Here is a 12525-nt window from a genome sequence, read left to right on the forward strand (position 1 = left end):
TTGTAATTCTGCTTATCCTGTGACACAAATTTAGCTTCTATGCTGTTTCTCTTTTTGTCTACAGGTGAAAAGTAAACCTTAGATGAAACAAGATGCGACTTCCTATCTGTGTGCCCTTATAAAGCCCAGTTATGGGTATCGCATCTTATGGGCATGCTTTGGATGCATTTTGGAGGGTACTCATCCAGCTAGATTTTCAACAGTCCCTCCACCCTCTAGCTAATTTGTGTGAAGAGGTGAGTTATAATATTGGAAATTAACATTTTCATTACCTGAAAATAATTTCCAGTGGATACTTTCTCACATATTCCCACTTCCAGTGCACATTTTCTTGCATTGTTAAAAAAATGAAAGTTTGTGAGAGCAAATGCATAGGGAGAGTTAGTACTCATGGAAGTGTGTTGGCCTCATGTTGGTGAAAGGCTGTTGTTGCAGGATGATATCTTATCACTTTAATTTTCTCATTCACTTGTTTTAAAAAAGGAGGGGTCATGCAAGAAAGCATATGCATTAAAGTAGGACAAGAATGAGAAAATTTGGGAAATGCTGTCCAACAGTATTATCTTGTTGCTTTTACTGATTTAAAATTATTTTGAACCATTTCTGTAGGAGAATAATGTGCTTTATATGTTTTATTAAATAGCTTTAATATCAGTTATACTTAATGATTTAATTTAACTTGCAATATAAAGTATTTTTATTTTTCAAGATTCTCCAAACCTTGCTGAATCTCCATTAGTAAATTCTAAAGACACCAGAGGAAATGAGGTGTTTTCAAAGTAAGTATATATTGTTAATTTTCAAGTAATATTTTTTTAACATTGAGTCAATTAGAGTGACTTTGTCAGATCAGTCCTGCCCACAAATTCCAGTAGTTGACCAGTCTTGCTAAAATTATACAAGAATAGGCCTTAACCATGTTGAATTCATCATTGTGCAAGGTTTCAAAAACAGCTTTAAGATGAAAAAGAGGAAAATTTTACCACAAAATGCTGTGTTCATGGTTGATTTGTCCTTTAATCTCCAATAAGAATCCATTACACCAAATGCAGTTTCTATATTTCTATCTGTTTATACAATGTATGAGTTGAATTGCTAAGACATAACTCCCTAGTTCATTGTTGGTGAGAAGAGTCATGATGTGGTTTGGGCCAAGAAAAAAAAATTAATTGATTACTCTGTTTACTGTAAACAATATGACAAAGGAAGCAACTTAATGTTACAAAGAAATATTTCATGAAGATAAATGTACATTTCAAAACCTTATAGTGCAACTGCTTTATGGTTACATTCATGTATAGGGGCTGGATGGAATTTTCCCACTTGCAATAGAAAGAGTAGATGGTTTATTGTTTTTTCCTCATTTTCAGTTATCTTAAAAATATAAGTTTAGGTATTTTTTTCTGAGAGCTGCGTTCTGGATAGAGATTTTGAAGATAAAAATGTCTGTTTTCACTGTAACTCCTTAGTTTGGGGAAAAAAACATCTTAAAATTTGTTGAATTACAGACATTGTAAATTGAGTGTTACTTTGAGTAATGCTTAAGGTTCCAATATTTTATCAATTTCTAAGCTAATAAAACTTTATAATGCTTAATAATTTGTAGCATAAGTGTTTAGATGATTAAAATATCTGTCAGGAAGTTATTTGAAGTATATTCAGACATAGAAAATTATGCAAAACTGATGAAGTTAATTAGTGTTGTATTTGTGATTCTACAAACATAATAATGTGTAATAATTTCTATCTTATAGACTTGTGAGGGAAAATCACACAAATCAATTGAAGAGAAAGGGAAGTCCACACAGTTCTCCTAGTAGATACACTGAAAAAAACAAAAGCTCTTCTAGAAGTCCCAGTCCAAAGAGGAGAGAAAAAACACCACCCAGGAGTTACAAGAATATGGATCGGTCACATTCTTGCTCAAAATCCCCATCCAGATCTAAGTTTCCTTCCTTTATTAAAAAGGAAAAAATGCACTCCCAAAGTCGATCACCCAGTAGAAGCCCTCGCAAGTATTCTAAGAAACATTACAAGGTTAAATTGCGAAGGAAGTCTAGGTCACAATCTTTTGATCATTATCATCATCATTTTACTTCATCCCATAAATTAAGGAAGGAAAAGTCTAAAAGATATTAAATTTCACAGCAGGGGCAATAGATATTAGTAGAATAATGCAGTATAAAACCAGGGAATTGTCTGTGTATATACATACCATCCAAGTTGGCAGGGAAAAATCACTGTGTAATGTTTGTTAGGATTTTGAATAAATTTGTATAATTCTTAGTCTATGTAAATTGTGTGCAGTAGTTTGTTTCAACCTGAGAAGGTCATCTATATAACCACAAGTTTCGTAGTTCAGCAGCTTTTATTGTCAGCTCATTACATGGGTTACAGAAATCATTTAATACAGTTTATCTATAAGAGGAATATTTTAGTATACATTTCATACATGAACTTTGGAATGTTTAACCACAAGGTGAAACTTACACTTTCTTAATATTGTGAGATGTAATACATTTAAGAAAGGAATGCTGTCATTGTTCCATATTCATACACCAACTACAGTACACATCACTATAAGCTGAAGAATAAAGTTAATGTTCTACTTTTATTCTACTATTTTAACACAAAAAATTGCTTCACTTTTATAGCATTCAGGTTTGCAATGTTCTTCACAAATGATAAGAATAAAGCACGCTTTAAATAGGCTGTCGAAAATTATTCCCTGCATATTTAGCACTACATCCAAGTTGTTCTTCAATTCTAAGAATCTGATTGTATTTAGCCAATCTCTCCGAACGACAAGGAGCACCTGTTTTGATCTGGCCTGTGGACAGACCAACAACAAGGTCAGCAATTGAGTGGTCTTCAGTTTCTCCACTGCGGTGGGAGACCATGGTGCCCCATCCATTAGACTTGGCTAACTTGTGTCTGTGGAAAATAAAATGGTAGTTATCATAGTAAACTATGTATAGATTAATTCGTTACAACTCTCAATGGAAAAGATCCCAGGGTACAAGCTACACTGTGGGGTTTTGGAAGTAAGTGCAGTGGGGATACACTGTCTGCCAGTAACAATAGAATTAGAAATTAGAGAGCAAGATGTGAGTGCTCGAGTCCACAATGCCCGACATCTATATCACCCTTCACTGCCTGCTGTTTTTAACACAGTCCTTCCTTTGTTATTTTACTATTTAACTTCATTAAAATGTATATATTTTAACCCTTTCAGCACTGAATAAAAAATTTTAATGTTTGGCATGGCACTGAATATATATTGTTGATACTTCAACTAATTACAGTATCAATACTAAAAGCATGATGTCTCGGCAATAACTCAACAAAAGTACCTGAAATTTTCAGTGATTGGACCCAATACTATATACAGAGATGCCAACTATTTCAAATGACTGAGCATAATGACTGTAGACCGAGCCCTTTATCATTTGCAGCTACTAGGCCTGACCAATGGCTCTAAGCTGTTTATTATTATTATAACTATTATTTATTACTACTATAGATGGTTCATTTATGACTGTTTTGTGTATTTAATAAATAAATTTAAAAACGTTCTTTTGAAATTCTTTTTCATATTATGAATTCTTATTCATAAATGTTGTTATATGCATCGTTTTTGTCTTCACCTCAGCCTTTTGTTGGTGAGATGCCAATTTTGTATGCCTGAAAAAATTGATGTGACAAACTGTACAACATGCATGACTGTCACTAACTTTTAATGCAATGACCAAATATTTTACACTACACTCTTTCCTAAATTTTTGATACAGTTTTAGTCCTTTTAGATTTGCCAGAAACAAGACAATCTGGTGAACGAGGCCTCTTTTTTTCCATCTTGTGAATGATCGCATTGGTGTTTCTATGCCGCTTAGAAAACGAGAAATACCCATCTGTGCGAGCGCTGATTGGCTGACAAACACTGATGACGTAACTATGGATTCCCCATTTGGACGTCTTTTATTTATTATCAAAATTTATTTGTATCTCACAGTAGAGAAGAATCACCGACCTATATAATATATAATAATTGGTAGACCAAACTATTGGTAGACGTCGGAGATGCAAATATTTTTTATTATTTCAAGTACAAACATGATTATCGCAAGGAGCCATTTGGACTATGTCTTTTATTTATTATCAAAATTTATTTGTATCTCACTAGAAATTTTCTTTTCACCCCTTTCAAGCCCTGAGGGAACAATTTATCACTTTATTGTAGAGGCCTATATAATATATAATAATTTGGGAGTTGCAACAAGTCGTAATGTATACACCAAAATCGTAATGATTGGCATCTCTGTATATATGTTAAATTCAATACATAAAAATAACAGGAATAAAGGAAGACACTCTTGATACACAACAAAGAAGTGCCATGTAAAGCACAATAATTTATTACAAATTGTATACAATTTGTGCAACACCCTGTCGATAGTCTTTGTGGTTATGGCAATGGGGAGATTGCACTGTCTGCAGAAATAATTAGTCTACTTTCTTTTCCATCCAGCTGTGTATCTATTGCTGTAAACAGTACAATCAGGTTTGTGTTTTTTGTCCTCATATTGTCCAATACTATGTCTTTCCACCAAGCACTGACCTTTATCAGTACTTGGTCTTCTTTTTTGTTTGGCTTTGCTGACATATCTCTCCAGCAAATTTAGAATAATCTACTCTCTGAATAGTCTTGGAGATACCAGGTTTTCACCGTTGCTCTTGCAGTCTGCACAATATATTATATATCCGTTAACAAGAGCTACTTCTCTAAGCCAATGGTAAATGGTAAAATACCACTTGGTATCTTTGTGTGGATACATAAAGGTTCCCAGCTTCTGGTCAATGATGTCTACTTCATCCATGTGTTGGTTGTATGTTTCAGCAGTCAGTGGTTTTCTCACATTTTTGTATCCACCAGGCTCTCCTCTGGACTGAATTATTTTGTCTGTGGTGCAGTTTGTGGAAATGGTCGATATAAAATGCATATGTTTAGTGTCATGCCAAGCATATGCTACCATATTACCACCACGCATAAATACTGATGGATCTCCTTTGCTAAGACGCAATCTTGTAGGGTGGATATTTGATGGCACGTGTTTCCGCCCAGCCTTAACTGTGCCACAAGCCCCAGTTCCATTCATCTCTAAGTTTTTGAATAAAGAAGGTGAAGAATAAAAGTTGTCCATGAAGACTATATGTCCCTTATTCCAAAATTCCTCCAGTAGATTCAAACATACAGTCTCTGTGACTGAGTATCCAGCCACAGGCACTATGGTATTTTTCCCACAATATGTAATAAATTTCAAAGCATATCCAGAATTGCTTTCACACAATGCAAATTGTTTGATGCCCCATGTTGTGGGTTTTGATGGCAAGTACTGTTTGAGATGAACTCTCCCTTTAAATTTGATGATACTTTCATCAGTGGACAGCTCACATTGTGGGGCATATACTGCAAGGTATTTTGATTCACAGAGGTTCATCAGATCCTGAATTTTCCACAGTGGATCATAATTTGGATCTCCACTGTTTGGCCGACCATGCTCATTGTTAGCAAAATGCAAAAATGATGTCAGGATTTTGTAACGATCTCATGGCATTACATCTGTTAATGGCACACGAGTTACCCAAAAGGAGCCCCAGTAATCTTCCAGTTTATGTTTTCGCACAACCCCATTGCTATTTGTAATGCAATATATGCTTTGAGTTCATTGACATCGGTCTTGGTCCATTTCATAAAACGGAAGATGGCAATTCAGTGGTGCAGTCGAAATACTGCAAAGCATATCTATTTGTTTCATTACAAATCAGCTCAAATGCTTCATCAAGAAAGAATAGTTTGAAATACTAAAGTGGAGTGTAATTTGCTGTATCAATCAGGACTCCATTGCGAGTGTTAAAATCTGGCAACCAGTCAGATTCAAAATTACTGGTGTCACTGTAATATTGCCATGGAAAGTTTGGATCCTCGTTTTGGTCTTCAGGTTCATTATCACTTTCAGGGGAAGCTTGGGGCTGTGTTATACTAGCTGCTTTACCTCTCCTCTGACTTCTTGTACTTCTAGACCTCCAGGAATATACACTCCTTGATCGTCCACAAGGACCACCACAGGAAGTGCTACAGGCATCTCCAAAATAAGCCAAAAAAAAACTCTTGTACATAGAGATATAACACTTTTCCGACATTCCGTGTATGTATGTTATATTTATATATTTTCCTATCGACAATATGTGGAAACGTAGAGAACTAGCCTTGGTCAGTCAGTTTATGCAATAAGTTATATGACCCTAACTACAATGTGCTTACCTAAAGGGGGGGCAAATTCCAGGCCACGAATGTCTTCATTATCACTCTCGTCCGTTACAAGTAAGCTTTCATTATCATCTAGCTCAAACTCTGTCACTCTCTTCATCATTAAAAATAATATGGATTACTTCTTTATTGGTAAAAGCTTTCCCTTTCAGCATTGTAACAACGTCGCAAGTATCAACAAAATATGCAAGGAAGGCGTCTTCTAAAACAATGAACAGTATGATCTACACAGACTAGAAAACAAAGAAATCACGTGACCTCCAGTTTAAATACCTGCTGGAAATCCCAAGTAAACAATGAATACACGTGTTCTAGCCTCAAGTGGGTATATTGTTTACATCTTGTTGATGAAGATTCCCTGCCACGCTGAGCCTTCAAGTCGACTGGGTTGCCAACCGTGCCGAAATGGTTAATAAAATATATATTTTAGTTTATTATAGCTAAAAAACAAATTGAAAAATGCTGCATCAACTGAAAACATCAAGGTACAAGCTACAATGTGGGATTATAAAATGTACCCAAGGGTGTAGAGGTGACTGCAGTGGGAATACACCATCTACCAGTCTTAACCTCCATGTACCAGTCTCACAGAAGAAATAAAAAGTAGCAATAAATATAGAATTAGGAGAGTAAGATGTGGGTGCTCAAGCCCACAATGTCCCACATCTTTATTACACTTCACTGCTTGTAGACAGTTGTGGAAAGGTGATAGGTGAAGAATTAATTGAATTAATAACAACAAGGAAATAAGGGTAAGAAAGATGAAAACATACCTCTTGATGTTAGCATTCCAGCCCCAAATATGGTAAAAAGCACTAACTGACAGCACAGCAAACCAACTATATCAGCATATATGTAAAAGAAACTAACTGCAGTTGGAGAGGGTTTCAATCTATAGACTGATGGCTAAACAAGTACAATATCTTCTATTTATAATTCAGAAGCAACTCTTAGTTCTGAAATTATCTTTTGTGTGTGAAAACTTAATATTAAAATTAAAAATCTTCATGACTTATACCTAAGCATAAAAAATATACACTATATATGTTTCAAGTGGTAGCATTAGGACCACACAATGGGATGAATATTTTATATTAAAATGATTGTTTTATTTAGTATTTTTTAGAAAATAATATGCCACAAAAATTCATTAGTTCAAAAAAGGGTATATAACAGCCTTTTCCAATGCAAAACATTCACACCCTTGGATAATGAACATTCTTGTATACAATGCCTTTAGGTTCAAAGGAATAAGTCATACCTCAGCAATGACATACAAAGTGTGGCATTTTATAGCAGGTAAAAATCAATTAACACAAAAATGCCACCCATGTGGAACACAGACCAAGGATCTCCAATTGAAAAAAGAAAAGTGGTCATGGCATATTTATTCATTATGTACCAGTAAGTAAATAAACAAGAAGTTTAATTATATAATTTCATATTGGTCAAGTTGCTAGATGCAGAACCTATGAAATTCTGTGTGATCACAATGTTAAAATGAGTGCTAGAATGGTCTCATACTAAACAGGTTATATATAATATGTAGTGGAGAGAAAGGGTGTGCACTGAACATGACACTATTATGACGGAGCCTTTTACAATGAAAATTATGCTGCATGGTTATCAGATAGAATGACCAAACATCATGTCATATTTTATTTAACAAGCTGAGGCTTCAAAATAATTAAGTGCAACAATATCTACTGATTTACCTTCATAGTAAAACATCTATTTTCTCAAGCAGAAATGACCAAATTCTTAGTTCTCAGTTTCCCTTGTCTATCAAATATGCATAGAAACAAGTTACCATAATATAAAAAAGCAAATTAACAGTTCTATGGTTTTCGGTATGTCCAGTTTTATCAGTTTCTGTTTTATATCATTGAAAAGGCATGCTAATTATTTTGTTGTTCATCTATAAATTGAAACAGGAATAACATTTGCACAATTACTAATAGTAATATGAACATATATCATCAACATATATTGGGTTTACAACATAGAGATGCATTCTCAAAACTTTTTTTCTCCTTTTTTCCTATTCCAGAGAATTGGACAGGGGGATAGTTTATAAAATTGATTCTGACTTGAAAAAGTGCTACTTAAGTTTACAGTAAACAAACTTCAGTAATATCATTTAAGAGAACATGTTAGTCCATCTTCTTTTTTTCACATCACTCCACAGCTTTCAGAACAAGTATTTTAGTAAATAAAGATTTAATAGCAAATGGAGTGATTTTATTTTTCAATATAGAAACAAAATCTGTAGCATTACTAACTATGTATTTATTGTGTTCATTAACACTGGCTAAATGATTTGCTAGATATTTAGATAAATCATAGGGTGAAAGTGTGCTAGTACTAGAAACAGAAAGGCATATCCTTTATATGTAATTTAAGTATACAATCTTGGAAATTAAAAGATAGAACAAACTAGTTCAACATTTTCTCTGATTTTGGCTCTAAATATTAAGATCATTTCCTAGTTTTTCATACTTGCTGTTATTAAGTAAATCATTCACACTGATCAACATTCCCAATTACTTTATCTGTTTTCATAGTTATTAATAGATTCTTATTAGGTCTACAAAAGCCCATTTTTGCATGCAGAGATGGATACAGTTTACTTTTCCAAAACATTTATATGAGAGCTATGTTCTGCACCTTATATTGTGGTGATTATTAGTCCTTAGAAAAATATTTTCTGATTTGGAAAGGATAAACTGTATCAGAAGAGTTTGTATGTCACTTAATTATACAATTTCACAATTGGAAGCTCAAGGACTCACCATTGCAATTTAAAAAAATATCAGATCTGGTAATATTCAAAAGTACATGAATAAATATACCTTTTAATTTATACAAATGTGCAGTGCTCATTTCTGTCAATTAGATTTTTTTTAAGATTGTTTATAAGAATAAACAAACAGTTACGATTTTACTTACGCCCTGATAGATTCTGTCACGCTACCAATTTGGTTCACCTTCAGTAAAAGACAGTTGCATGCCTTCTTTTCCAAAGCGGTCTGTATTCGCTTTGGATTAGTTACTGTCAAGTCATCTCTGGAAAATAGAGAGACTCAATTTAATGAAATGTAATAAACAACATGGCTCAGTTTCTCTTAAATCAGTACTAACAAGAGAATTGCATTTCTGTTTATACACAGTTTATAAAGTTCACATAACAGGTATTACATACAATGGGTGATGTTGAATTATTTCTGTCACATCTATATTATACAAATATCTTAAGTCTTTACCACCAGCTGTTCCAGGTTTTTGCAATGTAGCCACTTATCTCTTAAAGTGAAATAACTGAAATATCAAAATTATTATTTTTAACACAACTTTTATTAACAACTGTACTGAGATTGTTAGCCTTATCTTTTGATTTCTGTTCCCTGTTGTAATTATTATTGAAGTAATACAAGTTAAATTCCCCACCTGTGCAGTGTCAGTGAACAAAACGCCACTAACGTTTTGCTTCACTAACAGATTTTAAAACAGGTTGTTCATGTTAACAATGACATTTCAAATATATTTTGACAATTTTTCAAGCTTCTGAAACTTGTGAAAAGTAAAGATAAAATCTGAAATCTTGGATTATATTATTTATTATGGATCCCTCTTTCCTTTGTGAAGCTGGTGGTTAAGGCATTTGACTCTCAATTTTCAGTAAGTATAATCAGAATCCACACCACCCCTCAACATAACACTTTGTTTTCAGTCTCAGAGGCATTATAAAGTAATGGTCAATCACACTATTCATTGATAAATAGTAGCCCAAAAGTTAGTGGTGGATGGTGTTGGCTAGTTACCTTCCCTATAGTCTCTCACTTCAATATTGTGAGGACAGCTAACAGAGAGATACCTTAAGAAGCTTTTCCAAGAAATTCAACAACAAACCACTTTACAAAATTGTAAAATTGATGCTAAAATTTTTTTTTAAGTTGTAGTAGTTTATTTATTGATTTTCTGTGGCATACAAATCATAGTAAGCAAATTCCTCTCATGTTTACTTATTTTACTGAAATAATTGCACTGACAGTTGTGTTTAACTTGCAAGAACCCATGATTTTTGTAACTCAAAACTGCTGTGACATTAGCATTATATTTCTCTCTTGAGCAGTGTTAAAGATTGTGAGTTTTTTGTTTCTTTATGTGTAAACAAATCAGTGAAAGGAGGACGTGGAAAAGTTTTAGGTAACAAACAGTGAAATAAATACTATTCAAGGGTGTTTTTTTTTTTGGTTTTTTTAAATAAGACTCCATATTCTACAGTTAACTACCTGACTTAAGGTTTCTTGTATGTTAAATACTCACCCTACAATTTGAATATTGGTAGATTTTGTAAATGAAGTCCAAGCATCCCAGTGATCTTGGTCAAAAGGATCCTCAATTGAGACAACAGGATAATCTTGAATGAACTCTTGATAAAGAGCAGTCAGAGCCTCTGGAGTAAGCCAGTCACTTGGATTAGAGTTGTAATTCTTAAAGTCCAAATCATATTTTCCATCTTTATAGAATTCAGAAGCAGCAACATCCATTCCAATCTCAATTTTTCCAGTATAACCAGCTATCTCAATAGCTTCTTTTATTAGCTCCAGAGCTTCTTTATTGTTCTGGATGTCTGGTGCAAATCCTCCTTCATCACCAACTCCAGTAGCTGCTAGTCCATACCTGTGTATTGTGACTGAACATTACAATGCTGTAACAGTAGTAGTATTTCTATGCTGCAGTCTCTACTATTAGAAAAACAAACAGCAAGAAATTAGGCATTTCAAGTTACCAATGAGGTATTGAGAAAGGTTTAAACATTTAATGATTATGTATTTTTTTAACATTGGAAGAAAAAGGTTTGTCCTAAGGTGGGTTAACAAACATCTATTTGGATATACAACTCTACCATAAATCCAGAATTTGATGGAAAGCAAGGTGACTATTCTGTTAATTTAGAAACATGAAATACAACCCATTTATTCCAATAACTGAGAGGAAGTTTTTAAAAATAATTATTCAATATTACAATTACAATTAAATAGGTCAACATTTGAAGACAAATGGAGCATGTTTCTCTTACATTATCCCAACACAGCCCATTTTGACACCATAAAAATAAAAATCTGCCTATTTCACTTTTTGGGATGTACAAGAAGGTATCCTTATACCAAATCCCAAGTACTTTGATTGACATACACATGAACAGTTTACAAAAAACAAGAAATTGTGATTTTCTTGCTGAAAAATCAAGCAAAAGTTAAAAATTCCAAAACTGTCTGTATATCACTCTGGTGCCTGCAAAGAGTATTTCTGTACTAAATCCCACATAAATTGGTCTAAATATGGCTAAGTGATTGATGAAAACCCCTAAAATTATGCATGCATTTAACCTCTTGCCTACACACCCTCAATAAAAATGACCAAAAATGGTGTATATCCTATGTTCTTGTAAGTATATGTATGGGACCTACAATAAAACAAATTTGGCAAGGTAATTGTAGCATCTTGACTCTCTATAATTACTAAAAATGGGACCTACAATAAAACAAATTTGGCAAGGTAATTGTAGCATCTTGACTCCCTATAATTACTAAAAACGGGTCAATCTGCCAATTTTGTTTATCAATGTGTGTGAGCTGTAGAAAAGTATCTTTGTATCAAATACCTTGTAAATTTATAAAAATATAGTCAAATAATTGACCAAAAACTCTAAAACCCATGCTTTTTTGAGAGCCCCAACCCACCTAAAAAAATGAAAGGGGCAAATCCATTTTTTTTTTTATGTCTGTGTGTTGAGCACATGAAAATTTATACCTATGCCAACTGTCATCCTTATTGCTGTAAATAGGAACCCAAAATATAAATTTGAGTGTTGAGCCCATCATCTCTTTTAAAATGTCCTACATGAAAAAGGTGTTATGGTGTATTGGACAATGATATCTATCTACCAGGTTTCAAGTCAATCTGCAGATAAAAAATGGAATGAAGGTTGGTTAAAAATGCTTGGAAGAGAAAATAATAGAATAACAGTATGCATCTCTGTGGAGACAAAAACTGTGAGGAAATTATGAAGCAGTTAAATTACTCTAGCCATTGTTAAAGTAATGTGTAATTCATTATTCCTGTAGTACTACACAATTAAATTACTATTACAATGCAGATACTTACACAAAGAAGTATCATACAAAACTTAC

At 33.5% G+C, this 12525-nt stretch overlaps 2 protein-coding genes across 5 annotated transcripts in view; one reads left to right on the forward strand and one right to left on the reverse strand.

Moving 5' to 3' along the window:
* LOC143223114 (cyclin-L2-like) overlaps positions 1 to 2297 on the forward strand; it is a 54339-nt gene extending 52042 nt beyond the window's left edge. The window contains exons 9-10 of the mRNA XM_076450600.1: positions 710 to 779; positions 1755 to 2297. Coding sequence (XP_076306715.1) covers positions 710 to 779; positions 1755 to 2139 — 455 coding nt within the window. The 3' untranslated portion in view covers positions 2140 to 2297. The remainder of the gene's footprint in view (positions 1 to 709; positions 780 to 1754) is intronic.
* A 52-nt stretch (positions 2298 to 2349) lies between these two features.
* The window catches only part of LOC143223115 (enolase-like), a 35000-nt gene continuing 24824 nt past the window's right edge, over positions 2350 to 12525 (reverse strand). For 3 of the 4 annotated variants that reach the window (XM_076450602.1, XM_076450601.1, XM_076450603.1), the window contains exons 7-9: positions 10655 to 11011; positions 9278 to 9394; positions 2350 to 2934 (exon numbers count right to left, since the gene is read on the reverse strand). In XM_076450602.1, the coding sequence (XP_076306717.1) occupies positions 2703 to 2934; positions 9278 to 9394; positions 10655 to 11011 (706 nt within the window). In that variant the 3' untranslated portion in view covers positions 2350 to 2702. Of the gene's footprint in view, positions 2935 to 7200; positions 7235 to 9277; positions 9395 to 10654; positions 11012 to 12525 lie in introns of those variants that run through there. The other variant, XM_076450604.1, reaches the window with a different exon arrangement.

Source organism: Tachypleus tridentatus, chromosome 8 (genome assembly GCF_004210375.1).
Source record: "Tachypleus tridentatus isolate NWPU-2018 chromosome 8, ASM421037v1, whole genome shotgun sequence".
Lineage (NCBI taxonomy): Eukaryota > Metazoa > Arthropoda > Merostomata > Xiphosura > Limulidae > Tachypleus > Tachypleus tridentatus.